Here is a 26,952-nt window from a genome sequence, read left to right on the forward strand (position 1 = left end):
TCCAAATAAAGTCACATTCTGAAGGACAGGGGGTTGGGACTTTAACATATTTGTGGGGGGGAAACAACTGAACTCACAACAGGGACCTAGAGGTGGATCCTAGTTTGTCAGGAGTTTGTCATGGTACATGCTGACCCTGTTTGTGTAAGTCCTTGGCATCCTCCCTTCCCCAAGGACACTCTCCTGTATGTCTTACCCAGGTCAAATTTCAAGACCTCCCCGGGCCAACCAAACACAGCACAGAGGCAGGTCACTATCAGAGCAACTCTCCTTGGGCGACCGCGCCTGCACCGGGATCCGGGGACGTGCCCTCAGAGTCTCAGGCTGTAGGTCACGCCAGAGAAAAAAGCGGGCACCATCCAGGTTCCAGGCCCACAAATGATGATCACTTCTGCAATGAATAGATTAAACTTTACTTCTTAGCCCTGAACAGCATGAGCCCACAGCAGCAGTGTAGACAGGGGCTCGTTAAGAGCACAGACTCAAGTCTTGTCTGAGCTCTCCCACTTACAGACATGCAAGCCTGGTTTCTGAAGGTCCAGACCCCAGCCGAGATCTTCAACATCTACTTCGGCTAGTTTTGAAGGCCACCACCGACTATTTCTTGCACCCAGAAAGTAAATAAAAATTCTTTTTCCACAGATATGTTCAGTAATAAGCTTTGGTCATTTTAGCCTAATTTCTGCTCAGATTGGAAACTTAATAGCCATTATTAACTGACCACTATGGAAATTTACGCTGCCAGTTGTCAGAAGCAAGAGGTGAACTTTCCCCTCACTGCAAGGAGTAGGTGAGAATGATGGAAGGCCCCACCTCTGAGGTACAAGGTCAGAGGTGAGGGGACAACAGCAACAACGTCACCAAACACACCATCATCATCAACACCAACACCATCAGCAACAAATACAACACCACCATCACCATTGACAACAGCCACACCACCACCACCACCACCACCGACATCAACATCATCAACATGATCATCATCAACAGCAAAGACAGTGCCACCATCATCACGATCAACATCAGCAACATCAGCCACACCACCACCACCACCACCGACATCAACGTCATCAACATGATCATCAACATCAACAACAGCCACACCACCACCACCATCATCACCATCATCATCACATCATTATCACCATCACCATCATCATCACATCATTATCACCACCACCACCATCATCACTGTCACCACCACCATCATCACCACCATCACCACCGACAACAGCCACACCACCACCACCACCACCACCGACATCAACGTCATCAACATGATCATCATCAACATCAACAACAGCCACACCACCACCACCATCATCACCATCATCATCACATCATTATCACCACCACCACCATCATCATCACTGTCACCACCACCATCATCACCACCATCACCACCGACAACAGCCACACCACCACCACCATCATTGACAACAACACTATTACCACCACCACCACCATCGACATCAACATCATCAACATGATCATCATCACCACCGACAACAGCCACACCACCACCACCACCACCACCGACATCAACGTCATCAACATGATCATCATCAACATCAACAACAGCCACACCACCACCACCATCATCACCATCACCATCATCACATCATTATCACCACCACCATCATCATCACTGTCACCACCACCACCATCACCACCATCACCATCGACAACAGCCACACCACCACCACCATCATTGACAACAACACTATTACCACCACCACCACCGACATCAACGTCATCAACATGATCGTCATCAACAGCAAAGACAGTGCCACCATCATCACGATCAACATCAGCAACATCAACCACACCACCACCACCACCACCACCATCATCACATCTTCACTAAACACCATCTTCATCACCGTTACCATCGACGTTATTGATGACACCGATAGTTGCCGTAAGTGCTTTCTAAATAATAAATAATTTAAACATGATCATTACCGTCTAGATCTGTTTGGGCTGTCGTAATACAGTACCATAGACTGGTGGCTTATAAAGAACAGAAATGCCTTTCTCAACAGTTCTGGAGGCTGGAGGTCCAAGTGCCTTCTCCCTGTGTCCTCACAGGGTGGAAGGAGGGAAGAGCTCTCAGGGCTCCCTTTGATAAGGGCACTGATTCCAATCATGAGGGCTCCATCCCCCTGACCTAAATACCTCCCAAAGACTTCACCTCCTAATGCCATCACCTTGCGGGGTAAGATTTCACTATATGAATTTGGGGGGGAACATGAATATTTGATCTATAGTAATAACTTTACAAGGCAGGTACTATTATTATCCCAGTTATATAGATGAGGCAGCTGAGGCACCTCCTCTTGCTTCCTTCTCCTTGAGGAAAGACCATCTGCCTTTTTTCTGCTTCCCATTTTTTAACCAGTTACCAAACCCTCCCTTTCCGGGCACCGACAGCACTTACAGTGTTTCCCAGTTTGCCACGTCCGGCCCTTTATCGTTCCCTGTTGGTTGGACGTGTTTGTCTCCTCGATGTAAGTTCCAGAGCACAGGGACCTGTGGCTTCGTGCTCTGACAGGTTCCCGCCCATCAAGAGGGTGGGGTAGCCTATCTCTAGCAGAGGTGCTTGGCAATGTCCGCTCACTCTCTCTCTCCCCACACTCCTCTGCCCCCCTGGCGAGCTGTTAATTCTGCAGACTTTGGGTTACTTGAGGGCAGCCTTTCTCTGTCTTCCTCACGTTTGCATACCCAGCATTCAGCCCCGCGTCTGGCACCCAGCGGGCATCAAAGGACTCGCTGCATTGGACGGATCGGTCCTCTGTGGCCCCACTGGGTGGTCTGACACATTCAGACAAGATGGTACGATTTACACGCATCGGAGGAGACACCAGGCACAGGAAATTACCAGTAACTACCACCCCACTGCAGTTCTAGGAAGAGGCCCAGATTCACAGGGCTGCAGTGCCCTCTTGTGTCTGGGGCTTCTCCAGGGCTCAGTACACTTAGGTCTGGGAAGGAGATTTTGGTGGAGAGCAATCGGCAAAGAAGTTAGCTTTGCCCAGCGCACCAGAGGGGGCAGATGTGGTGTCACGGGCACCTGGACCATGCAGACACTGATGACAGATCAGTTTTGGTCCTGGCTCCGCCCTAACGAGCCGTGGGCCTGGGGCAAGGAGCACGTGGTGCCCGAATATTCTCATCTGTCAAGCGGGTGGTGGCTTTGCTGGTGGGAAGGGAGGGGGGGAACTGCTGATGCACAGAGCAGCGTCCAGGCTCTAAATCCGTGCATTTTTGTCAGCGGGAGCCTCCAGGAGCCTCTAACTTCCCCAAGGTCGAGGACAGTGCCTCATCCCAACGTGAACCGGTGGCTCTGGCCAGGGCTGGGGCTCAGAGCTGGAGAATTCCTCTGGCTCCCCCACCCCAGCACACAGCTCTGACCCCAGGAGGTGACATTTCTGTCAAGTGCCCTCCTGTAGGCACATGAGCCCCGAGGGCAGGAACCCTGCTGTGTTCCTCATCTCCCTTGTAGCTCCTCCTACCTGAGCCACATGGACAAGTGAGGTGGAGGTCGGAACCCGTCTTAGGGAAGTTTGGGGGAGGTGAGGATGCAATGACTCTCCTGAAGGGGTAAACCAGGCAGGGCTTTGCTTTTCCAGTGAGACGGACTGCACTCTACTTTGCAAAGCCTCCTAATAAGTTATTTCACATGCAGTTAATCTGTGATAAAGAACAGACATAATGTGTTTGTATTTTTTTGTAAAGAAATGTCCAAATCTCCTGCTAGCAGCTAACTTTACACAGTAAAGTTCCCTGATGCTCTGGAGCTGAGAAGGAAGAGGTCAGCTCCCTGAAGGCAGGAGCCCGAGAGGGGACTTGACGTGGGTCCGAACAGGCAGTTAAACGAGCTGGGGCGACAAGAGGCTCCCAGCTCTCTACGATCCTTCTTTCCCTGAAAAGGAAAACTGATAAAACGAATAAAATGCACCCACTCATACTAAGTGGAAAAAGTCTAAACTGATCTTGTGAGAAGTCTCATTTCAAGAGATTTTTTTTTTTTTAAAGAAAGAATGTTTTGCAACTTTCTAAGCAATTGCTACAGGCTGAAATGAAAATATAAATCAAACAGATCAGCACAGAAACACAGAGACGATGTTCAGAAGCGGTTTTCTTAAGCAGAATCAACATCCCTTCAGCAGCCTTTTCTTATTGTTTTGTTCTTTCAAGAAAGATTTTTTTTTTTTTTACAATTTCTGCTCAGCTCTGCCTACATTCTCAGTAACTCTAAATCAGGGGCGCCTGGATTTCAGAGGTTGTATTCTATACCATCAAGGCATTTATGTCAACTAGTGACTGAAGAAAGCTTCAAAGGACCCACAGAGACCACTCTGAGTCTCAGGACCTGCTTCCTGACTGTGATGTGACAGCGTTTGATTCGGAACCATCAGGAGTGTCCTCTTTAGTGGGTGTCACGGATTACTCTCATTTTGTCCTGTCGTGTCCTTTTCTTTCTGGGTGGAGAGTCCTGTGGTCCTTCCTATAAGGTGAGAGTGAGGGTGGGGACGGCAGCTTCTGAGCGGGGGGTGGGGGGGGAACGATGCCTGCTCACTCGGGAAGACGCGGGAGCACGTGGAAGGCGAGAGGCACCCGGGAGTCAGGGGCCGGAGCCACGGAGGGAAAGGTCATGCCGTCATCCTCACGCAACACCTGGAGCAAACGCCCCGTCCACCCACCCAAAGGACAGCGAAGCTGCTTACAAATGCAGAGCCTCTCGCCCGAGACATGAACTGGGAGCTGGGCCTCCTGGGTTCCCCGGGAGGGGGTGAAGGTGCCCTTGGCTCTCACGGCGCTGCCCGGCGTGCACCTGCCCTCAGAACATTCACGTACGCGTCGCGCAAATGCACGCGAGCAGCGGCCTCACACGGGCGCCCATGAAAGCAAAGCGTGATGACGCCTGGGTGTAAAATCACATAACTGGCTTCTCAAACTGGCACAGAGAATTTTAGAGTTGGTGGGAAATGAGAACCCATCTAGATTAGGGATTTCTCGCTCTGTATCTGTGTCTGATTTTTGTCTGAGAAACGACATACTCGAGGTACAACAAGATTACTTGTTACGTTTTGGAGCATCTCAAACTTTCTGCTGGGACTGTGAGCTTTGGGCGTCGGCTCCATGAACGGGCTGAACACGCACAAACGTGTTCCACGCGGGCTCTGGGCGTCGGCGTGCTTGCGGTCACCTGCCCAGACCTGACGGGGGTGAAGCTGCATTGCACTGGCTCAGGGAGATGCTGCTTAAATGTAAACACTACCTAGAAAACAACCCATTTCACAGACAAGGAAGCTGAGGCTCAGCAAGGCCGGAGGCCAGGGCTGTGGAAGCGTCGGGGCTGGAGCTGTGCCTCATGCACGCGGTCCTGGCTGTACCGCTGCGACCACAGGAAGAGCCCAGAGGAGAAGGGCACATCTCCACCTGCGCACCTGGCTGTTCTTTCCCTGTAAGTCACGCACCTGCTGAGGCCACCTCATAGCTGGCTCCCTGTCACCCTAACCGTGGCTTCCTCATTTCTTAGCAGCGGAACCCTGTTTAAAATAAAACGTAGCACTGGACTCCCACGTGCACTGTGTTAGTATAAACTCACTTTCTCCATTTAAAATGTATTGTACTTCATAACTTCCCGATATAAAGTCAGTCTATAAAGACCAGACTAAATGAATGGGAGAGTAGAGTTACAGCAGAAGTTTTATTCCAGTCAACACCCAACTTGTTTTTCTATTTTCATTTGCACAGTAGGAGACATACAAGCAGTGCCCGCAGTCACGTGACTGCAGATGGCTAAGCGTTTCTCACGGTGGCCTGGCCATCTCAGGGGACCCGCCCCCGTTCACATGAGGCTTCCTCACTAGATACACGCGGCTACATACCGGAAACCTGCACGATATCTATCTTGACATGCTGTTTGCTAAATCACTACGGATTCCGTTTGTTAAGTGAGCTACACGAGAGTGAATGTCAGTGCAAATGTTCATCTACAGGCTGAAATCTAGGTCCCTGCGCGGGGGGCACGGGAGGCTTTGGGTAACGCGGGCCCTCCCTGTCTGCGACAGCGCACCCCACCTTCCACGCTATTTCCCCATCTTATATTACATTCCCACGGACCTATGAGTCTGTTTCATGCTTCTGCCTCTTAGCTGGACTCTCCCCTTCGTTCAGAATGCTCTCTGCTGCTTCTCATGGCAAACCTCTTTCTCTTCAAGAAGCCACCCTGTTGGTGAAGCTTCCCCACCAGACAAACTCTTCCAGGCATGTGCTCACAAAATCGTGCTGACGTTATTCACAACTACCTTCCATGGCAATGTTTACACATACCCGTTCCCCTCAGTCTATCTTTCCAAATGAACTTGCCACTACTCTCCTCGTTGGTTCGACCTGAACTCCTCCGCCCCCCACAGTGGACAGACCGCACCCACTGGCCCTGGTCTGCTCTTCCCTCTTCTTGGAATTAGACTCAGTCAGTCTCTGGGAGGGGACCTTAGTGAGGGCGTCATGGGCGAGCTAGCGGGAGAGGAAGCAGGACCGGGGCAGGGGATGAGTGGGCTGTCAGATTCGAGAAGCGGCCAATGTCGATTTCCAAGACAGAAAAGAGAGAAAGAAAAAGGGTTTCAAGGCACAGCAGGAAGAGGTTTTCTTAAGGAATTGTCAAGAACATTTAATAACGGCTCAGGAAATACTTAGAGGGCTGGCTGGTGTGAATCAGAGCGCCTACAGGAAAGGTAGAGCTGTGACAGCTTAGCAGGTCTGGAAGAACGCGTGAGGTGCAGACAGGACCGAGAACAGGGGCATGGATGTGGGAAGGTTCCGCGCAGTTTTAAAACTCGGGCCGCAAATGGGACGTGCTCTGGGGTCGGGGTAGAGAGTAGCGGGGGATGCTTCTGGAAGGGTGAGTCCTGGACGTCACCTAAGGAGCGGAGACTGTACCTGAAAGGGCTGGGGAGGGCTCCAAGCAGGACAGAGGAAGCCTCACGCCTGCCAGCTACACGCTGGCACTGGACGTCTGCCTCTATGAGGATTAAATCATGAGCCGCTGCGGCTGCTGCCCTTCAACACCCCCTGAAAGGAGCTCGGGGTGTAGAGCAGGAAGGAGGCCCTCTGTGCTCTGGGAAAAACTGGCGGAACAGGCCTTCAGATGGTTAGATATTCTCAGGAGAAGATTTTATGAGCCCAATTCTTGCATCTCCCCGTATCTAGAAAAGCACAAAATCCTTCGTGGTGACGTCTGCTCCTGGTGACGAGCAGTCACCTTCTGCAAAAAAATATGCGCTTGATTGCATGGACTCTGCCTTCACCACAATCACAGCTATACTGACCTCCCCCCTGCCTCTTCGGAGCAGTTTCTCAGAGCTGCCTGAGGGGCTGTCTCCCGGGCTATAGTCCTTACTTTGGCCCCAATAAAACTCAACTCACAAGCCTCACGCTGTGCTTTTTCTCAGCCGACGTGTGCCCACTGGCGCGCAGGGCGTAGAATCACTAACCAACCCCAGGAAACCGAGAGTTCCCACCCACCAGTGCTGACGCTCTCGGTGAAACGTCAGCCTGGCCCAGGAAGGACCGTGAGAGTGATGGGGGTGCTGTCACTGCTGCGGAGCCCGTGTTGCTCTTGGACCAGCTCCCAGTGCGCCCAGAACCCAGTCCCTTTCCTGCCAATGTCTCCCATCGCTTTTCCTACCATAGAGCTTGTGGCAAGTATATCGAGTGTTTAAGTAACTTACATATAAATGTGAACGATAATTAGATATTTACGGATGTGAGTGTCTGAATTATTGGTGAGAAGACTGAGGACCCCAATGAGAACGTGACTCGGACGATGAGGACGCTGATTTGATGTTCGGGGCCGCGTAATAGTTGAAAGTCGGGCTGGACAACGACAACACAATTCTGAGGCGCACAGGCTGCTGAGAGTTGTCTTAGAAAGTGACGTGTCAATACGCCACGATTTACAATTTATGAAACTGAGTTATTTGTAATGAGGTGGATAGACCTGGAGTCTGTCATACAGAGTGAAGTGAGTCAGAAGGAGAAAAACAAATACCGTACGCTAACATATATGGAATCTAAGAAAAAAAAATGTCATGAAGAGCCTAGGGGTAGGATGGGAATAAAACACAGACCTACTACAGCATGGACTTGAGGACACAGGGAGGGGGAAGGGGAAGCTGGGACAAAGTGAGAGAGTGGCAGGGACATATACACACTCCCAAACGTAAAATAGAGAGCTAGTGGGAAGCAGCCGCATAGCACAGGGAGATCAGCTCAGTGCTTTGTGACCACCTGGAGGGTGGGAGGGAGGGAGATGCAAGAGGGAGGAGATATGGCGACATTTGTATATGTATAACTGATTCACTTTGTTGTAAAGCAGAAACTAACACACCACTGTAAAGCAATTATACGCCAATAAAGATGTTAAAAAAAAAAAAAGACCCGGAGGCATACAGTGATAGAAAACGCACAACAGATACGTAAATGTGATAACAGGAATAAATGTGAACACTGAAGCTTAAAAAAAATAAAATAAAATTTACGACCTTTTAAAACTGAGGTATATGTAACCGTTTCTCTGGAAGATGGGTTGGATGAGGGTATACAGACACCCGTCTGGATCAAAGAGCCCAGGGGAGACATTTTAGATTTTCTCCCTGAACTGTAAACGTGCTATTCTAGTATAATTACATTCATAAAGCACATATATTGATTCTTGCAACATGGACATACTTTATGTGGTCAGCGTCCAACATATCCCACCGGAGTGCGTCAGGGAAGACAGGGGTCTTGAGTGGAGGCGGCCATATGGGCAAGGTCTTCTCTTTAGAAAACGTTAAAACAGTTTCACAGGATAAGACTTTGTCATTTGCTAATAGGCGTGTGCTTGAAGAAGCGGGGCAGCGTTTGCTATCTAGATGCCGGGTGACTATTATACCTCAGTTCCTTGACTTTGCCAGCACACAGTTTATTTAAAACAATTTTTGCACAATGTAAAAAAAAGATTTTACAGCAGTTTCAAACTTACAGTAGAGTTGCAAGTATAATGCGAAGAACTTGTTTCCCCTGGCGCACCTGAGGATGAGTTGCCGCCCTGATGCCCTGGGGGTTGTGCATTTCCTACAAACAAGGCCTCTCCTACAAGCCCACAACGGCACCATCAAACTTGGGAAATCAGCACTGATGCACGACTACGGCCTAATCCTCAGACTCCTTTTGGGTCTGGCCAATTGTCCCAGTAACGTCTTTTATAGCAAAGGCTGCAGCTCTGGAGCACAGCGCCGCATCCCGGAGACCGGGGACACCTCCCACCCTGTCCCAGGCCAGCGCCACGCAGGGACTCACTCTGTTCTTCGCTTTCCACGCTGGCGACTTTCCTCGCCGACACCCGGGAACTCGGTATTCTTACTGATTTGATCCACCGCCCGAAACGCAAACCATTTTCCATGGCTCTGCCACCACCTCCTCCCCCTGCGGGGGCTCCCACTCCCCACAGCAGGCTGCCCTTTTGGCTCCACGCCCTCCTTACGATTCTCAGGCTCCCACTTCCCACGAGCAGGGGTTCCCCGCATGGACACCTCCTCCCTCTGCCCAGGTCCTGGCACCCCACCCAGGGCTCCCTGGTCACCTGGCTGAGGTGTAGTCACCCATGACTCCTCCGTGCGGAAGCCTGCCTTGTCCTACCCCAGCCAAAGGCTTCAGGACTGAACTGGTCACCAAGGGAAGGGGGAGCGGAAGGAAGGGAGGAGGGGGGGAAAGAAGGAGAGGGGAGGGAAGGAAGAGAAGAGGATGGGAGGGAGGAGAAGGAGGGGAGGGAGGGGGGAAGGGGAGGGGGCAGGGGCGGGGGCAGGGGAGGGGAGGAAGGAGGAGAAACAGGATGAGAAAAGATGAGGAAGAGCTGGTTTAAAATTTCAGCACCCAGTGGATATCTTAAAGCGCGTCCATGTGTATCTGGACGAGGGGAGATTTCAGCGTGGCTTTTACATTCTCTCTCTCCACGATACGGATTAAAAATAGTATATGTTAGCATTCTAAGTGGAAACAAGTAATAAAAACTTAAACCCCTTGTCAACATAGCTTAACATATATACTAAAAGATTACGTCTAATGATAGATGTTATTCTGTGTGCATGGATTCTTATATTCATGTCCGTTTTGTCTCACTACCTATGGACTGACAGCTACAAAGTATGAAATAGATGGCTTTAAAAAATGCGTTTAGGGTGCTGTATTATCACTCAACAACTGCCTAACACCATCTAATGCCTTCTTCTAGGAGAAAAAATTAATGGGAGCAAAAGCAGATATAACATTTAGCCAGAGGTCTCTGCCCATTTTTCTTTGAATGTGACTATTTCAAGTACACGGTTCTACTTAATCTCCATTAAGGGAAAAAAGGTGCTGACTTATTTGGCTCCATGTTTCCTGAAGATAGCAATTTGTAAGGAGTTTTTCTCCTTTTTCTAATTCGTTTTTCAAATTTTGGCTTTTTCGTTGTTGTTGGATAACACTGGAGAAGACAGCTACTGCCCCACGTTTGATTTATAACCCCAATCACATTGCTCTTCTCTTATTTTTCACACCGGGGGAGCCCCAAGAAGCATCTGGGAATTGGGAGAGAATGAACACCTCCCCTTGTGAATTTCTCTTAGCCCACAGTAACTACCCAGTGCCACTTCCATGATGAGACAACTGGGAAGATAATAAGGAAACTGGTCCAGGGAGTGAGAATGTCAAAGACAATTTGTCAACCATGCTAATAATTTCAGGGCATTTTTTTTTTTTTTTTTTTTTTGCAGTACGCGGGCCTCTCACTGCTGTGGCCTCTCCCATTGCGGAGCACAGGCTCCGGACGCGCAGGCTCAGCGGCCACGGCTCACGGGCCCAGCCGCTCCGCGGCACGTGGGATCTTCCCGGACCGGGGCACGAACCCGTGTCTCCTGCATCGGCAGGCAGATTCTCAACCACTGCGCCACCAGGGAAGAGGGGCATATGTTTTAAATGAATAGTATGGACCAAGAAAAGAAGTCTACTTTAATTTCTAGAAGGGAAGAAGACTGGTACAGGAGACAGGCTTTTTCTAAAGCTAAACCAACACTTACTTAATCCTCTTCCCAACAATTACTAGAGATAAGCCATGATGGAAGAGAGTATATTAAAAAAAAAAGAATGTACATATATATATGTATAGCTGAGTCACTTTGCTGTACAGCAGAAATTAACACAACATTGTAAATCAATTATACTCCAATAAAAGAGTAAATTAAAAAACCACAATTACTAGAGACCTTTTCCATCCATAAACATCTTTGTTTCTCTTTGTGGGCATCCAATACTCATTGAACTCCTGCCATGCGTGGAGTGCAGAGGGCATAGGATCAGGGTCACCCACGATTCACATGATTCTGTGTGGCTCCCATTCTTCTAACTATTTTATGAGCTGACATACGTTGAATGTGACATGATGAGTTCTGTGTGCTTACATACGAACACTCCTCACGGCAGTGCCGCGTTGGCTGGTTCATTAGTAGCATGTGAATCTCCTGCTGGGAGCACGAGAGCCTCAGACCACTGTCTTCTTCCACTGTCTCACCTGTTCTGAAGCTGGACAACTGGGGTTCATAACAGCAGCAGAGCTCATGAGAGTCAAGTGTGACTTGAATCTTTCTTTTCCACCTTTTCCTTAGTGAGTCTTCAGGTTTGCTTCTTTTGTTCTTTCTCCGTGTCCAGTGTACCGAGCACAGAGAACTCTGAATGACCAGCCGCTGTATTAACCAGGAGAAGGATGGCACTGGCAGAGACACGGCCTTGGTCAGATGGCTTGAGGTCTGGTGCCAACTCTGCTATAACTAGCTGGTGGTTTGGCTGCGTCACTGAGCTCTGTGGCCGGTTTCCCCAGCAGTGAACCAGTGCAAGTGAAGTTACCATCACCACCACCCTTTTTGTGATTAACACTCTTTCTTCCTCCCAAGAACCCGCGTTGAAGTCACTGTCAGGAAGCACTGACAATACCGACCATCTTCCTGGAGCCTCAAAGAAAGATTCATTTACGGCTATAGCAGAATAAGTGATAAATGTCCTCACGTCGTAGAAGATAATTCACGTACGGTATGATGGGAAGACTTTACTAACAGGACCACTGCTTTACTCCGCTGTGCTGGATAGCTGGGAACTAACTACAAGCAGAGTGAAAATCCTCTTAGAGACGCGTATAAAAAGTACTGCGGATCCGTGAGGGTCCAGGGACGGACCCTCGAGACGGAAACATTTCCACCTCTCTCACGGCTCCCCCTCTGCCTACTTAAGCCTGGTTATTTCATGATAACCAAGTGGGCAGCTTGTAAGCGGGACCAAGAAACAAGAAATTACCTTTGACAATCCAGTGCATCGCTACCAGGACATCACAAACTGGTCACCCGTGGGCCACATGTGGCCTGCAAATGTTTTATTCAGCCAAAAGGAAAATGTTTCAAAGTTTAGTTGGTTCCCAACATTTAGAAATCAGATGTTTATATAAAAATATGGATTCTGAACTTGGGTTGAAATACCGGAAGATAACAGTTTCTGAAAGGGGACAGCTGACTGGGGCCGAGCAGTGTCTGTTCTCGTCTGTGACCCCCGCTGCCCCCCATTATAATACACGAGGTGGGGTTCACTCATTCACGTCCCTTCCTTCCCCACTAAGCCTTGCGTTTGCCCACGTTCTCCTGAACAGCGAGGTTTGGGAGAAGAGATGCCTGGCTACAGGAGCATCTGGTTTTCCCTTATTCCTTTCTTCTCCATTAGCATCAATAATTAAGTTTGGGATCAGTTCTTTTTATGTGTCCTTGTCTAAAATGGAAACTTTTGTTAAGAGCTAGCTAGACATTTCCAGTCTAATTCTTGTAATTCATTTGTGCTAGGCAATAAGATAATGTTCCCTGGTTTTACAAAAAGTCACCTACTATTCAAACATGGGTAGAGGACATGGATGGATATTTTACTGTTGATCAAAATAGGCCGGCGGTGTTTGTTGAAGAAGAGGATTCCTTTAGTCCAGAAGAAATGCTCCCTCACGTGCATCTAAAAAACTAAATTTTCACCAGTAACCACTAAGGGGAAAAACAAAATTGCTATTTTCCAAGTGTCCTTTTTGAAAAGTGATCCAGATTATGAAATCAGGCTCTGACACAATGAAAGAGCAGTCAAATCCTACCTAAGGCACTGTGAAGTGAGGCCAAGGCAGCAAAGTACAGCTTACTGTAGACGGCCAGGGCGCGAAGCGCTAGGGCTCACTGGCTACCGGAGGGTCTGTGAAAGAGACACCACACCCCCTTACCTGGCCACCATCATGTTTCCAAAAAAGACAGCCCAGTACACCTAGCCAAATACTACATTTTGACTTCACTGATCCAGCGGATTTGGTGATGACGTAGAATGTACGTTAGGATCTCTCAGTGTGTTCGGTTTTTCATTATTCAAATAAGCAGCACCGTATGTGGCCAGAGGCCCCAGGTGTCTGGCGAAGGTGTCAAATCTGCCTGGATCCTGGGACGGCCCCGAAAGTTGCTCTATTGGGTCGGCATCGGAAAAGAACCACCAGAGATTGCTACTAGGGCAAGGATCCTAGGTCATCTAGTCCCCAAAAGCCACAGGGACCCGCCTGAGACATCTCTTACTGGTTCGCTAGTTTCCACCCGGAGAACTCCTGGGACCGAAGCTTCAACGGCCGCCGCGCGCACACGTCACCCCTGCAGTTACAAGCACACCATGACGCTCCTACCGCTTCTGGCTTTTTCTTTATATGAAGTTGCAACATTGTTCCCTGAACTTTATCCACAGGCCCCAGGGCTTCCCTCTGAAGCAAAAGAGAAGAAACACGTGATGTCTGCCAGAAGGTCTATATTCAGTTAGAAACTTCATCTAGGCCAATCTCCTAAGCATATGACTTTAAACGGCATATTACATTATTTTTATTGCTTTTGACCATCTTTCTTCGTTTACAACATTTCTGTCTAAAAAAATTGAATCAGTGTACATAGCGTTCTGCATCTTGTAAGCATGCCAAAGTATGCGTGTGTGATGGCAGGAGGTAACGTTTTAAAGAATATTTTGGTTTTCTAGATCACGTGAGGTGGCATTTATGGCACCCTACAAGGGCATGTGAATTAGCTTCTTTTCTAGGATGTTCTAAGGTATACCTGTGACTTTAAGCTCAGTCTACATTGGTCCCAAAGTGTAGCATTTTGATGTCGATTTTATTCATCCCTTCAAAAACTATTGATATTTATTTGTTGAGGACCCGCTGTGTGCAGGCAATGTTCTAGAAGCTGGGGTCAAAGTGGTGGGTAATACAAAGTTCCTGCCACACAGAGCTGACGTCCCTGGGTGAGGTGGGCACTGAAAACACATGAATATCAGCAGCAGGTGTGAGACACGCTGTGGGGAAAACTGACCTGCACCTGGGGGGCGGGGGAGGGGGCACTGGGCGTGTCAGTGGGCAGCTGTGCAGGAAGCGGGGGGCGGGGGCAGGGGGGGGACACGACGCTTTCACAGATCTGCTCCCTCGGGCCTTGGGCTGGGTCTCCAGGCCTCCAGAACACAGCGGGCACATGTCAGAGCCCCGGCCCATTGCTGGCGCTCGGTGAATGTTCATGTATCAATATTCAGTCTGTTATGAGGCTGCTGTGCAAGATGCCAATCAAACAGGCCCTGCCTTGGTGAGCTTGGCGCCTGGAAGTGAGGGGTAGAAGATACAAAAGATGAGAGAGGCAAAAAATGCTCTCAGAGCCCCGAGGAGGGAGACGGTGTGATTAGAGGAAGTTCACGGGTTGGATCTGGGAGGTTGTATAAGATATTTTACAGGCCTCGAAGGTTTAGGTAGAGAGCTTTATAGGTATTGAAATAACAGAAAAACCTAAGCCATTTATTCCAACACTGGTCCTAAAAGAAGGGCAGCAGTGCTTCTGAAGGTTTGGTTAATTTCGTGGATGTTGAAGGTGATTAATAAAAGGCTGTAACTTTTACCTGCGTTCCCTAACTTATATTATGTACATTTTGCATTCATCAAAATAGTCTCATTCATTGCCTTCTTTGATTCAAGTGAAAAGCACATGCTATACTTATGAACTTTTAATGCTAGTAAGACATCATTTTTATCTGTTTTCTATTAGTTCCTTTAACATTTCACTTGGAAACTGGTTGTGTCACTAAGTGTTTGAAATGCTCTAACCCAGGAATAGCGCTCTACAGGTGGGGTAAGCACGGGGGGCGGGGGCGGCCAGGCTGAGGGCAGCCTTGAATGCTTTTTTTTTTTTTTTTTTTTTTTTTTTTTGCGGTACGCAGGCCTCTCACTGTTGTGGCCTCTCCCGTTTCGGACGGAGCGCAGGCTCCGGACGCGCAGGCTCAGCGGCCACAGCTCACGGGCCCAGCCGCTCCGCGGCACGTGGGATCCTCCCGGACCGGGGCACGAACCCGCATCCCCTGCATCAGCAGGCGGATTCCCAACCACTGCGCAACCAGGGAAGCCCTTGAATGCTATTTGAAGGGGCCGTTTGATTTCCACCGGCCAGTCAACTGCTCACTTACTCCCCTTTCACCTATTTTCTGTCTATCTGCCCTGGGTCCTGAGACAAAAAGGATTTAAGGCAGATAGGAAAGATATAAAAATAGATAAAAATAAGCATAAAAAGAGTGGATGAGAAAAGCAGAACAATATAATAATAAAGACAAAAAAAAAGACAGAGAGAAATTCAGGAAAACAGCTAGAATAACAAATGCGTGCTGCAAAGACCTACCCACGTGGGTTATAAATGTCACTCTAAGCTTTCTGGCAGCCAACACAAGTCTTATGGCCTTGACGCAAAGCCCATAAGATCAACACAGGTGCTTACGTTGGAGATTAACCCTTTAGCAGATGTGCGAAAGCAAAGGCCTTCTGTGAAATCCTTCCGCTGGACTTTCCAGGTTACTGTTTGATGCCATCCTGCTAATAATTTGGCCCAAACAGGGGCATTCTGAGAGTGAAGGGAGGGACACTAACAGTGGCCCGGCCTCCACTGGTCTTCAGGAGGTATCACCTCAGGCTCCTGCTGGGGAAACTGGGGCACACGCTTACACCATCGACTCAGTTCTTCTTTCGAAACGTAAAAAAAAATACCTCGGTAAACATTTTGTTAAATCTCCAGCAGTCTGTCTACTTCTTTGCCAGTGGCCTGTTCTTGGATTATCAACGTGGCGCCTCCGAGGAACTCTCTGAGGACGTTTCCAGTGAGACTTACAGCAGTAAATGGAAGTGATCGTGCGAACGTTTCCCCTGGGCTTCCTGTTGCTGATGTTCCGTGTGAGGCCTCCCTTTCACATTTCCTTTGTGTCTCAGTCATCTCCGGTTGGCTGCTGCCACGTGGTGGGGAGGGTTCTGTTCAGGAGTGCAAACCCCTCGCGGTGCTCACAGACGCTACGATGCTGACGCCGGGTCCCAGGGGTGAGCAGGGGCCCAGTGATGCCGGGTCCTGATGGTGGGCGGGGCCCAGTCATGCCGGGTCCCGAGGGTGGGCGGGGGCAGCAGTTAGCCGCCATCCTTAGCGCTTGGGCTCCTTGTCTTTGAGGCCACTCAAGGCACAGCCCCACTTCCTGCTCCGGCCAGTGTCCACTCCAGGAGACCCCCACGGCCAAGCGTCTCTTTAACTGTGCAGGGCAAATATGTTAGCCCGCAGCTGTTGGAGCAGTGGGTGGGCGTCCCCTCTCAGCCCCCTAAATGAGGCTATCTTACTCCATGATGACCTTCAGCTCCCATCCTCTGTCGCCTCCGATCTGATCTGAATTCTGGGAAAACGAACTTTATTTTTAATGTTTTGGTAACCGTGTCTTTCACCAATCGTGCCACATATCCTAGTCGTTGGCTTTCATTTTCAATGTGGTCCATTTATATTTACTTTGCAAAAATCCTTCCACGTCATGTTCCACTGATGGTCTCCTTTTCCGTGGCCCAGGGGAGACATTTATTTTTTACTGTTATGTTTCTTCTACCATTTTACTTAGAGTTTATTAATTAATTAATTTATTTTTGCTGTTGGGTCTTCGTTTCTGTGCAAGGGCTTTCTCTAGTTACGGCGAGCGGGGGCCACTCTTCATCGCGGTACGCGGGCCTCTCACTATCGCCGCCTCTCTTGTTGTGGAGCACAGGCTCTGGACGCGCAGGCTCAGCAGTTGTGGCTCACGGGCCCAGCCTCTCCGCGGCACGTGGGATCCTCCCAGACCAGGGCTCGAACCCGTCTTCCCTGCATTAGCAGGCAGGTTCTCAACCACTGCGCCACCAGGGAAGCCCTACCATTTTACTTAGAAAAGAGAGAAATGTATGTGCCCAGGAAGACATTCGGCAGAGAAATAATCTTTAGGAAGTAGGGTCTGGTACTCGGGAGGGAAGTGGACTGGTCAGAGGGAGACCCTGAAGGCAGACTGGCGAGTAAAGGCTGTTACCACCTAGAGTTAGGGTGCAGGAGGAAAGCAGCGGATGGGTCTAGGGGCACTGCTGTTGCATCAAATAACATTATCTATTTTTCATGGACATTTCAAGCAGCACGCTACCAGGATATGACCTCCATTTTGCAGAAAAGTTTGCTGGCACCAGGCACCAGCCCAGTTCAGACACTTGCTGGGTGACAGGGAAGTGCTACCTGGGAAAGTGAGAAGTTCTGTTCCTTTGGTTATCAGGGAGCAACAGGGCTCCTACGGAGGGTATGCTGGGGGGCTGGCAGCGTCTACTGATGAGTATAGCATCTTCCAAAGCATCTGTGTAATGATGCTCGTGAGACCACCTGCCTCGAGAATCCCACTCCTGTTCTTGGAAACCGCAACCTCAAAGGGAGTAGCTCCAAACGCTGGAGAGATTGAACAGATGGTCTCACCCTCAGACACACAAGCAATGCTCCAAGGAGTTTCAAAGCCAGTTGCAAACATTCACCTGGACAAACCCACAGTTTAAAAGGGCAGCCCAAGTTAATGCCTTGGGAACTTGGATTAAGAGGTGTCTAGAGGATTAGGTAGTTTACAGAACCAAACCATTTGTTTTCCCCTTTCACATCCCGTTGTTGAGACTTGCTATCAGCCTACATGTTTGAAGCTAATTAACAGACTTTCCTCAATGATGCAGACTATTTATTATTAACATTATTTATTAATTTATTATATTCTTTATAATGATAAACGTTATATATCATTAGCATTGTTATTATTATTATCATTTAGCTTTGAGGCTCCTCATTTATAGTTGGATGTGAGTGATTTGAAATAACCTGAATAGAAGCAGCATATATAATTCCTACGTTGGGTCAGGACATAGGGGACACCTGCTTAGCTGTACACTGTAGGGGTGAGTGTGAACCAGTGTTCCCCCGGGTCTCCTTGGAGGCATCTGGGTGTTTCTTTTCCCCCATCCAAAAGACGCACGACAGACAGAGCTGTCCTTCAATCGGGAGTTGTGGGCAGCAGCCTTCCCTCGGGAGACCTTCTGTGGGGTGTCAGGATCGTAGCCATTTCTGTTCCTTCCAGTCACGGGGTCTCCACGAATGTTCCTTCACAAATGCACACTTCTGTTCTCTGAAATGATGTGTTATCTTTCACCTCCCCGACCACAATGCTTTAAGACGGTAGCTCCCTGTAAGAAAATGTGCTTTACTTCATTCTCTAGGACAAGGTGGAGCTCAGGATGGACCTCAGCCTCCAAACATGTCCCATATCAGATCGTTTCCTCATGAGGGGCGTACTCGCTTCTTTCAGGGGGTGGCACCACACGTGACAGGTGCGTGGCACGCGGGCATCCCTCCCCCTCACTGCTGCACGAGGCACACGTGACGCATCAATTGCTGACGACATTCTTTCTCACCGAACCTTGACCTGGCCTCTGAATCCTTCTCATCCACTGTGCCACGGCCAGCAGCTTCCGGTCATGGGGAGCTGGGCTGCGAGACTGACTCTGATTTTCCACCCGGCCTTGTCCGCTGCTCCGTTACGAACAAGACTCCAAGTGCACTCACGTGGCGCAGACTCACAGCCATGTGCGTTTTCCCACTTAATTATGGTTCCCGGGGGCGGGATGCGGCTGGGGCGGCGGGCAGCACTGGGTGTCTGAAGGAGTAAAGGCCAAGAGGGGACCTGGCACGGAAAGATGAAATATCAAAGAAATGGGGAAAATGTGGTTACTTCCTAACACTGCCAAGACCCAGCTGTGGAAGCCCCTTAGGCAGAGGCACCCCTGAAGTCACCAGCTGCTTCACCGCCACGCCTACCCGATGGTTGGTTAGTGCTCCGAGACGGCGGCAGCCATGCTCCCTTCCGGAACTTTCTACCCTGCTGGTGTCAGCGCAGACCCGGGGTCCCGGCTCCAGCTTGTGAGGGATGAGGGCGTCTGTTCCTTTGGAGGCACTAAGTAAGGGATGTGACTTAAGTTCATGGAAGCTATAACCCTGTGTAGCCTCAGCCCCAACCCTTGGATCCTGAGTTACGATAGTAGCCAGTAAATATCTAAGACATTCTTAACTGATTGCTAAGGTGATGGTGGTGGAGATGACAGCTGTGACCGCATTAGTTAACATTTATTAAGCATCTGCTATGTATCGGATGCCAGGCTAAGCTCTTGACATGCATTCTCTTGATTAATCCTCCTGACTTGATGAGACGGTACAGTTATTCCCCTGATGTTCCGGATGAGGAAGCGGAGGATTTAGCAAGCTGAACTGTCGCGCCCGAGTCGCAGAGCCAGTAAGTGGCAGAGCCTTGGGTCCAGCCCAGGCCTTCAGACTCTGACTTCACTGCCCCGTCACCATCTCTCCCATGTTTCGTGATGGCGGCAAAGCTGGCAGTGGTAGAGGCCCCCAGGAGAACTTAATAGTAAGGGCAGAGTCATCAGGACACAGTCATTCACTTTATTATCAGCTTGGGTCCTCTTTCGTTTCAGTTCGACTTCAAGATGGAGAAGCCCGTCTTGATAAACTAGGCTGCTGACGCGATGACCTTAAGGGCAGCTCCTGCATCAGGGTTTCACAGGGGAGGGGGAGGCTCAGTCTGCAGCGCGAGTCACTACTGCAGGTTGTTTCTCTCCTCACTCAGAATGGGAGGGAAATGTTCTAGTTCTCTCGTTTGTTCCAAGAATAAGATGTTCATTTATTTACTTTTAAAAATATAAAAAATGCTTCAGATGAAGCTGCACACACCTGATCCGCACACGGGGCCCATTTTCCTGGTGGTGTTTAGATGTTTCCCAGAAACAGGGATGGCGGAGTCCTCCTGACAAACTTACAGGGAAATAAATCGTGTTCCCAGGCTTCGGTTTGAAGAGGAAAGTCCACTTCTCTACACAGAGGCCGTGGTCGTGAAAACTCAAGAGTTCGTGAACGGGGTGCTCTGACCCAGTTGTTCAGGGTCGAGTTTATTTGGGGAGGAGAAAACCCAACCACTTCTCACAGCTCCATGAAACGTGAGGATTTATTTCTCCCGATGACCCGGAAGAATTCCTGGAGGAAACGGACCCTGGAGCCGTCTTCTTCCTCTAACACGTCAGAGTCACCTTCCAAAGACACCGTCTGCCTCCCACTACTTTCCCAGGGGACCCTCTCCTGCCTTCCGGAATGTGGTAAAGCTGTTAAGAATGGTCTCTGGCACAAGCCCACCGTGGCCGCCCTTGGTTCTGTGTCCCCGAGAAGAACAGCAATAGCGTTTTGTCCTCTCATTCTTATTCGACAAGGTGATATGGGTCTCGGGTGGGGGGAGTCGCCGTGAGTTGAGTTGTGTCCCCCCAGAGATGTGGTAAAGTCCTAATCCCCAACGCCTGTGGACAAGACCCTATTTGGAAGAAACTGTAACCAATTATTTGTACGCGTGACCAAGGTAAGAGGAGGCCGCTCGGGGTTCGGGGGCCCCGGGACTGGTGTCCTTGCGGGGAGAGGGTCTGGAGGCAGGCACAGGGAGGGGCTGCGGCTAGGACGGGGGGAGGGGCTCGGAGCAGACCCTCCCCCCTGCTTCCAGGAGGTACCAACCCCGCAGCCCACACCCCGCTTTCAGACTCCGCCTCCAGGGCTGTGAGAGAATCAGTTTCTGTTGCTTTAGGCCACGCAGTCGCAGCAGCCCCAGGAAACTCACACAGCAGGTGAGTGCATTGCTCCTTAGCGATGAGATTGGGCTTTTCCAGGACTGGAGGGTGCGGGTCCCAGGCTTCTGACGCAGGTGACCCCCACAGCTGAGGAGTCAAGCGTCCGTCCGAGGCACCGGTCTCGGGGAGAGCCCACAGTCACATCCACGCTGCCCGGGCGAGCTCACCCCTCCTGGGAGGGGATGAAAATCAACCCTTGCCTGAGAGGAACCTGGGAGGATGTACGGGAGTTCGCCAGGCAGTCAGAGACAAAAGCATGGAACTGGGGAACACTGAGCTTAGGGAACTCTAAGTAGGTCTGTTTGTGAGAAGAGTAAAAATTGCAAGGTGTCAGAAGTGGGAATATGTTACCACCGAATATTCAGTATAGTTCCCTGTTAGTTATCTATTTTAGGTGAAGTACTGTGTCTATGTTCATCCCAATCTCCTAATGTATCACTTCCCCCCACGTTCCCCCTTTGGTAACTGTAAGTTTGATTTCGAGATCTGTGAGTCGGTTTCTGTTTTGTAAAGAATCTGAAAAAGAATGGATTCACTTTGCTGTACACCTGAAACTAACACAACATTGTAAATCAACGGTACTCCAAAAAAAAAAAATGCATTTCAAACGTTCAAAAAAAAAAGGGAATATGAATGTCAAGTATTATACCGTAAGAATGTACTTTTCAAATTGTAAGAAGCTGGACAAATATTACGTATTTCTGTTAGCCATCTCCCAGGGTCATTGAAACCAACTAAGCATGTCAACAACGGCTTACTGGTATACCCCAGAATAGATATGATTTCATTATAAAATGTTATGTCATAATACAATCTTTTGGATGCAGCTGGCTTCACTGCCAAACCCCAGAGATCTGGAAAGGAACCTAAACCTCTATATTAAATAGGTAAGTGAGTTTCCACGAGGTTCTACTGAATATGGTTTACACGTGTCTCTTATGCAAGTATCCGGTGATCACCTAAAACCCATGCCGTTTAGATACAACTATTGACACAGATAGATGGGATCTGGCTACGTAATGAGTGGATATGAGCATTACAAACATTTCCGAGTCTTTACTTACCTATATTCTATTTTAATCTATGTTTAATCTAGCAGTGTGCAAAGGTATAAAAATAATGTATGTATTTTTAAGTGGTCACATACTTAATAAAAATTACGAACTTGAAAATTATTAAAAATATAAAACTGGCAAGCTTTGAGAAACCACAGAAGAAATGTTAATGAAAAATTAGAGAAGAAAGTACATGATGATAAGACTAAATGAAACGCTAGAGCGAGGAGGAAGGACAAGACATACTACAGCAGACGAACTGGACATTAAGAGAAAAACAATACACCAGAGGTCTAATTAAACAGAAGTACCGACTGCAAGCAGTTGATGAGCTATAATCCACTACGACGGCGTTACAACACTCAGCACTACAGTGTAAGCTAAGGGGACAGATCCACATCAGATAAACCTACCAGAAACGATAATCCACTATGGCGGCGTTACAACACTCAGCACTACAGTGTAAGCTAAGGGGACAGATCCACATCAGATAAACCTACCAGAAACGATCATAATAGAAAGTCCACGGGAAGGGGGAAGAAGGGCTAAGTTTATACGGGGCTGTCACAATGTCACATCTGCTATGATACCTAGCCCTTATGTACTAATGTGGTGTGGGCCTGCGTCTGCTCTGACTGGTCCTCTATTTCAGCTGGTTGGGGCCCACCTTGCCCTGGTTATTAAATCCTTTGACCGTAATCTCTGCCCAAGCCGAATATTTGTAGCTCCCTTCATGACGGGCCAAACAGTTTTGAGTGCGGGAGCATTCACAGATTTTCCTTTCCCTAATTGACCACAGAGAATCTTCCAGTTGCCCCTACCTTTTCCCTCAGCCCAAAAGGGAGAGATTCTTGTTGTTGCTGTTCTTCTGGTTGCATCTGAGAGGCAAAGTTAATACCCACAATACAGTCCTGCAGGAGGAGGAGGAGAAGTTAAATCTTGGTCAAAGGCTAACAGCAGCTCTGGGACGTGAAAGAAATACACAGGAGGGGGCGTGGAGTTTAAGAAACGTTGCTGTGAGCTACACATTGGGGTCTGCATTTATATCTACTGAGAAACGTGGGACAATAAAACTATTTTTGGATCGTAAATCCGCTCTTACACGCGTGCGTCCACAAAGCTCATCGCGACTCACGGGCCACCAAGGCCCCTCCGCACGACGACTCCCGCTCTCACTTTTCTTCTCACTTGCACTTTCGCCCCTCTGGGCTGCGTTTCACATTCTAACCCTGCCCACACCTTTACGTGAAATGCTACCTCACGTGTGAGGCTTTCCTCAAGGCTTCTTCACCAACAAAACAGCCCAAGCGATCCCACCGCGTGTGTAATCATTCCTCCTTCGAAATGTCATTAAAGCCACCTTTGCATCCCCCACGGCTGTGACCCCCAGCGCCTACGGTGTGAGCCGGGTGTCCGCGCGGCCCTCCTCACTGCATGACCAGGATCTGGCTTCAGGGAGCGCTGAGGCACTTAGTGCCGGAACCGCGTCCAAGCCGCAGCCGTAAACTGTAAAGGCGGCTGCTTCAGTCACCTCATCCATTCTGCGGTCTTTGTAAATCTACGTCTTTTTAGAAAATCCCTTTTAAAAGATGAGGTTCTGATTAGGTTTTAGGGGAAAGGTTGATTTGGGCATACAAGTTACATTAGCCAGAAAATAGGTTATTAATAGCAAAAATTTTAAAGAGCAGTTTTGTAGGAAAGAGGGCTAGTTTATGTTTATCTTAAGAGGCAACAGGCTAAATCTTTAAATAGGTTTTAAATGATTCAGAAAATCCTGAGGTGGCAACTCCATGATCAATTAAGAGTTAAGTTTCTTAATAAAATGGAGCAGGGGATGGAGATCAGATCAGATGGTCTCTGAGGTCTCCTATCCTTCGAATTCCATGAATCTGTTCCGTTACTAGTGGGTCCAGGCATTTGTGGGGAGGGGCGCCCCAACCTTCTGAAGCTGAGATCACGGTGGTCTCAGGGGCTGAGTCACGTCTGTGACCTGGGATGGCCGTACGTATTCTCTGCTTCTGTTCTCCTCCACAGTGACAACTGAGGACCTATCTCTTCACACAAAATATCCGCAGACCACACAATACAAGCAGCTTTATAAAGAGAAAATGTCCTCAGACTGGCTGGGACACAAACATTAAAAGAAATGTTGTCTCCCCCTCAAGATGGGACACTTGCAGGACGGGAAATCTGCACATGAACGACCGTTCAGTGATCTCCACGCACGCTGTGCAAGTGGCTTCCCAACACGGGTGCCATTTTTACATCCACCGCACGGACGTGGGAGCTTCCTTGCCTGAACCCAGGGCCACACGTGTCCTGGAAGAACCTTTCAATTTCAACCCTGGGCTGGAGTCTGTGGAAGCTGGACAACAGAAGGCTGCCGTCCTCAGAACGAGGCCGTTCCCACTAAACTCTGGCGTGAGAAGACCCTGCAGAGCTTAGCAGGAGCTAAGGGAAGCAGAGAAAGAAGTTGCTGATAGATAAGAGGCTGGGTTCTGTGAAAGATGACGATGGAGCAAATACTAGTGAACGTCAGTAAGAAGCCAAGAACGAGATCCAAACCGTGACCGCCTCGGCCAGTTACGACACGGACCTTGAGGCCCCCAGCTTACTCTCTGCCTCGTATTTAAACCTATTTCTGGTACCTGATGTCTGCCCTTGTTTAGAGACCTTCCTTGAGGGAGGTTCTGTCACCTTTCCCACCCAACCATTCTTTCTAGGACATTCTAAAGTTCTCCTTTAGATCGACTTCAACTTCTCCTTCTGTATCCTCTCGCTACCTTCCGCACTGTAAAGCCACCCCCTCCTTCGACAGGTTAAGACTTCAGGTTCCTGACCCTGCAGCTCCTGTCAGGCTGCCGTCTCTTTCCCCTAGTGGGTCTGCTCACCACATCTCCCGGTCCCCGAGCTCTACACACCCTGCACTTCCCCAACGTGTAGTGTCATGAGAGTCCTGCACTGGGGCGGCAGGGCTTGCTGGCAAAGGAGGGGTCTGGTAAGATGAGCTTCAAGGGGACTGGGGGCTAGTGCTGCATTTCAGAACCGCCCCCGACCCCCCAACACACAATTTTCTCCCAGCACATCATCCTAGGAGAATGTCTGGGGCCGAGCTTGGTGAGGAGGGGCTGATTTTGGATGACAACGCTGATAAAAAGAGGCTGAGGGCCTGAGCTACTGAGTGGCTGTCGTAGGCAGTCTGATAAAAGAGTCTTCATTCTTCACCCGGGACCACAGGATTCAGTCGTACCTGGTGTCGGCCTGTCTCCGCCCGCAGTGTACTTTCACCCCTTGAGATTATCTCAGTAGATCAAGCTCTTCTCTCAGATGTACTTTGCTACAACCATATTTATTATTTCTTACCTTTCCGTGGGTTCCTATTTTTTCAAGACATGAGGCCAAGATGCAAAGACATTTCTTTGTGTCCACGATGGGACTTGGTCTGCTATTTTGTATATGCTGACTGGTGTGATCAAGAACTTTCTAAAGTTTGGAATAAATTATCCATGAATTCGGTCGTAGGAAAAGAATTTTTTTCCTGTCTGAATCTTCTTTTCTATTATCTCAATCCTTACATATGCTTACGAATTTTTGAAATTGTTTTATTACCTTTACAGATGGCCTATGTCCACCAATGTGTAAGGTACACATTTTTTTAAGGAAAATGTAGGCGAACTTTGGGATTAACCGGCGCAGCGTGTAGAAAGTACTCTGATAAGCTGCGACCCTTTATAAGATGTAAAATACCAGTAACACACCTGGCAGAGGTGATCCGGGAAGGCTGCTCCTGCGAGCCGACGTCCTCGGCTAGGCGGCCCTACCTGTCCCGGGATGGCGGAGCTCCTGCCGGGTCCCAGGGGCGCCTTAGAAAGAGGTGTCGCTCGGTGGCCGGACTCACCTTCGCACTTGAGCAGGAAGAAGTCGGCGCTGGGGCTGAAAGAGGCGCTGAAGTAGGCGCAGTTGTCCACCAGGTCGCAGGACAGGCACTGCCTGTTGAAGCTGCCCACGGTGTCGGCGCTGCAGGGACAGGGAGCGGGCGGGGCTGTCACCAGGGGCGAGAGCCTCGGCTCCCGGCCCCCGCGCCCAGCGCGCGCTGCCTTCCCTCCCGCGCGGTGATCTGGGGGCGCCACCCTCCCGCCTGTCTCCCTGCTGGCGCGCCTCGAGTGCTGGCTCTGCTGTCACCCTCCCACGGCGCCGTCCCTAAGGGCTGCCCCCCCCCCCCCCCCCCCCCGCCGCCAGGAGCGCTCGGCATGGCTGCTTCCTGGGAGGCCCGCAGGCCCGGGCGTGTGCTGATGGGACAGGCGGGTGTGGGGCGTTGTTCTAGTGCCTCATCCCTCTGAGCAGGCGATTGGCGCTTTGGGAACAGGAGCTACGTGTTCTGGACCTTCCACCGCCCTCAGAGCGCCTGCCGCCGGGACGGGACAGGGCGGGGGCTCCGGCCGCCGCCACCGCCACCGCCGGGGAGGAGGCGCAGCGGCTGCTTCTCACTCCTGCAGGCGTCACCCAGGACCGCTCGGTCAAGCACAGCTTCACGTCAGGAGGGCCTGACGTGGGCTTCCGGAAGCTATAAGATATACCGAGGCATCTTCCGGTAAACCCGGAAGAAGTCCGGGTCCGAGTGTGTGGCGTGGGAGGGCCGCTACCGTGGAAGCGGTCCACAGGAGCGAAGACGCCTCACGGGGGACAGGACGGGGCGGAGGCGGCGCCGGCCTCCATCGCCTTGGCTAATTTGGTGACGGGACCGGTGGGATTATCCCGGCG

General features: G+C 49.8%; 1 protein-coding gene across 4 annotated transcripts in view; it reads right to left on the reverse strand.

Annotated features, from left to right (window-relative positions):
- DPP6 (dipeptidyl peptidase like 6) overlaps window positions 1-26,952 on the reverse strand; it is a 922,327-nt gene that overhangs the window by 53,378 nt on the left and 841,997 nt on the right. For all 4 annotated transcript variants that reach the window (XM_067041762.1, XM_059073588.2, XM_067041763.1 and 1 more), the window contains exon 16: window positions 26,090-26,208. In XM_067041762.1, the coding sequence (XP_066897863.1) occupies window positions 26,090-26,208 (119 nt within the window). The remainder of the gene's footprint in view (window positions 1-26,089; window positions 26,209-26,952) is intronic.

This window comes from Kogia breviceps, chromosome 9 (genome assembly GCF_026419965.1).
Source record: "Kogia breviceps isolate mKogBre1 chromosome 9, mKogBre1 haplotype 1, whole genome shotgun sequence".
Lineage (NCBI taxonomy): Eukaryota > Metazoa > Chordata > Mammalia > Artiodactyla > Physeteridae > Kogia > Kogia breviceps.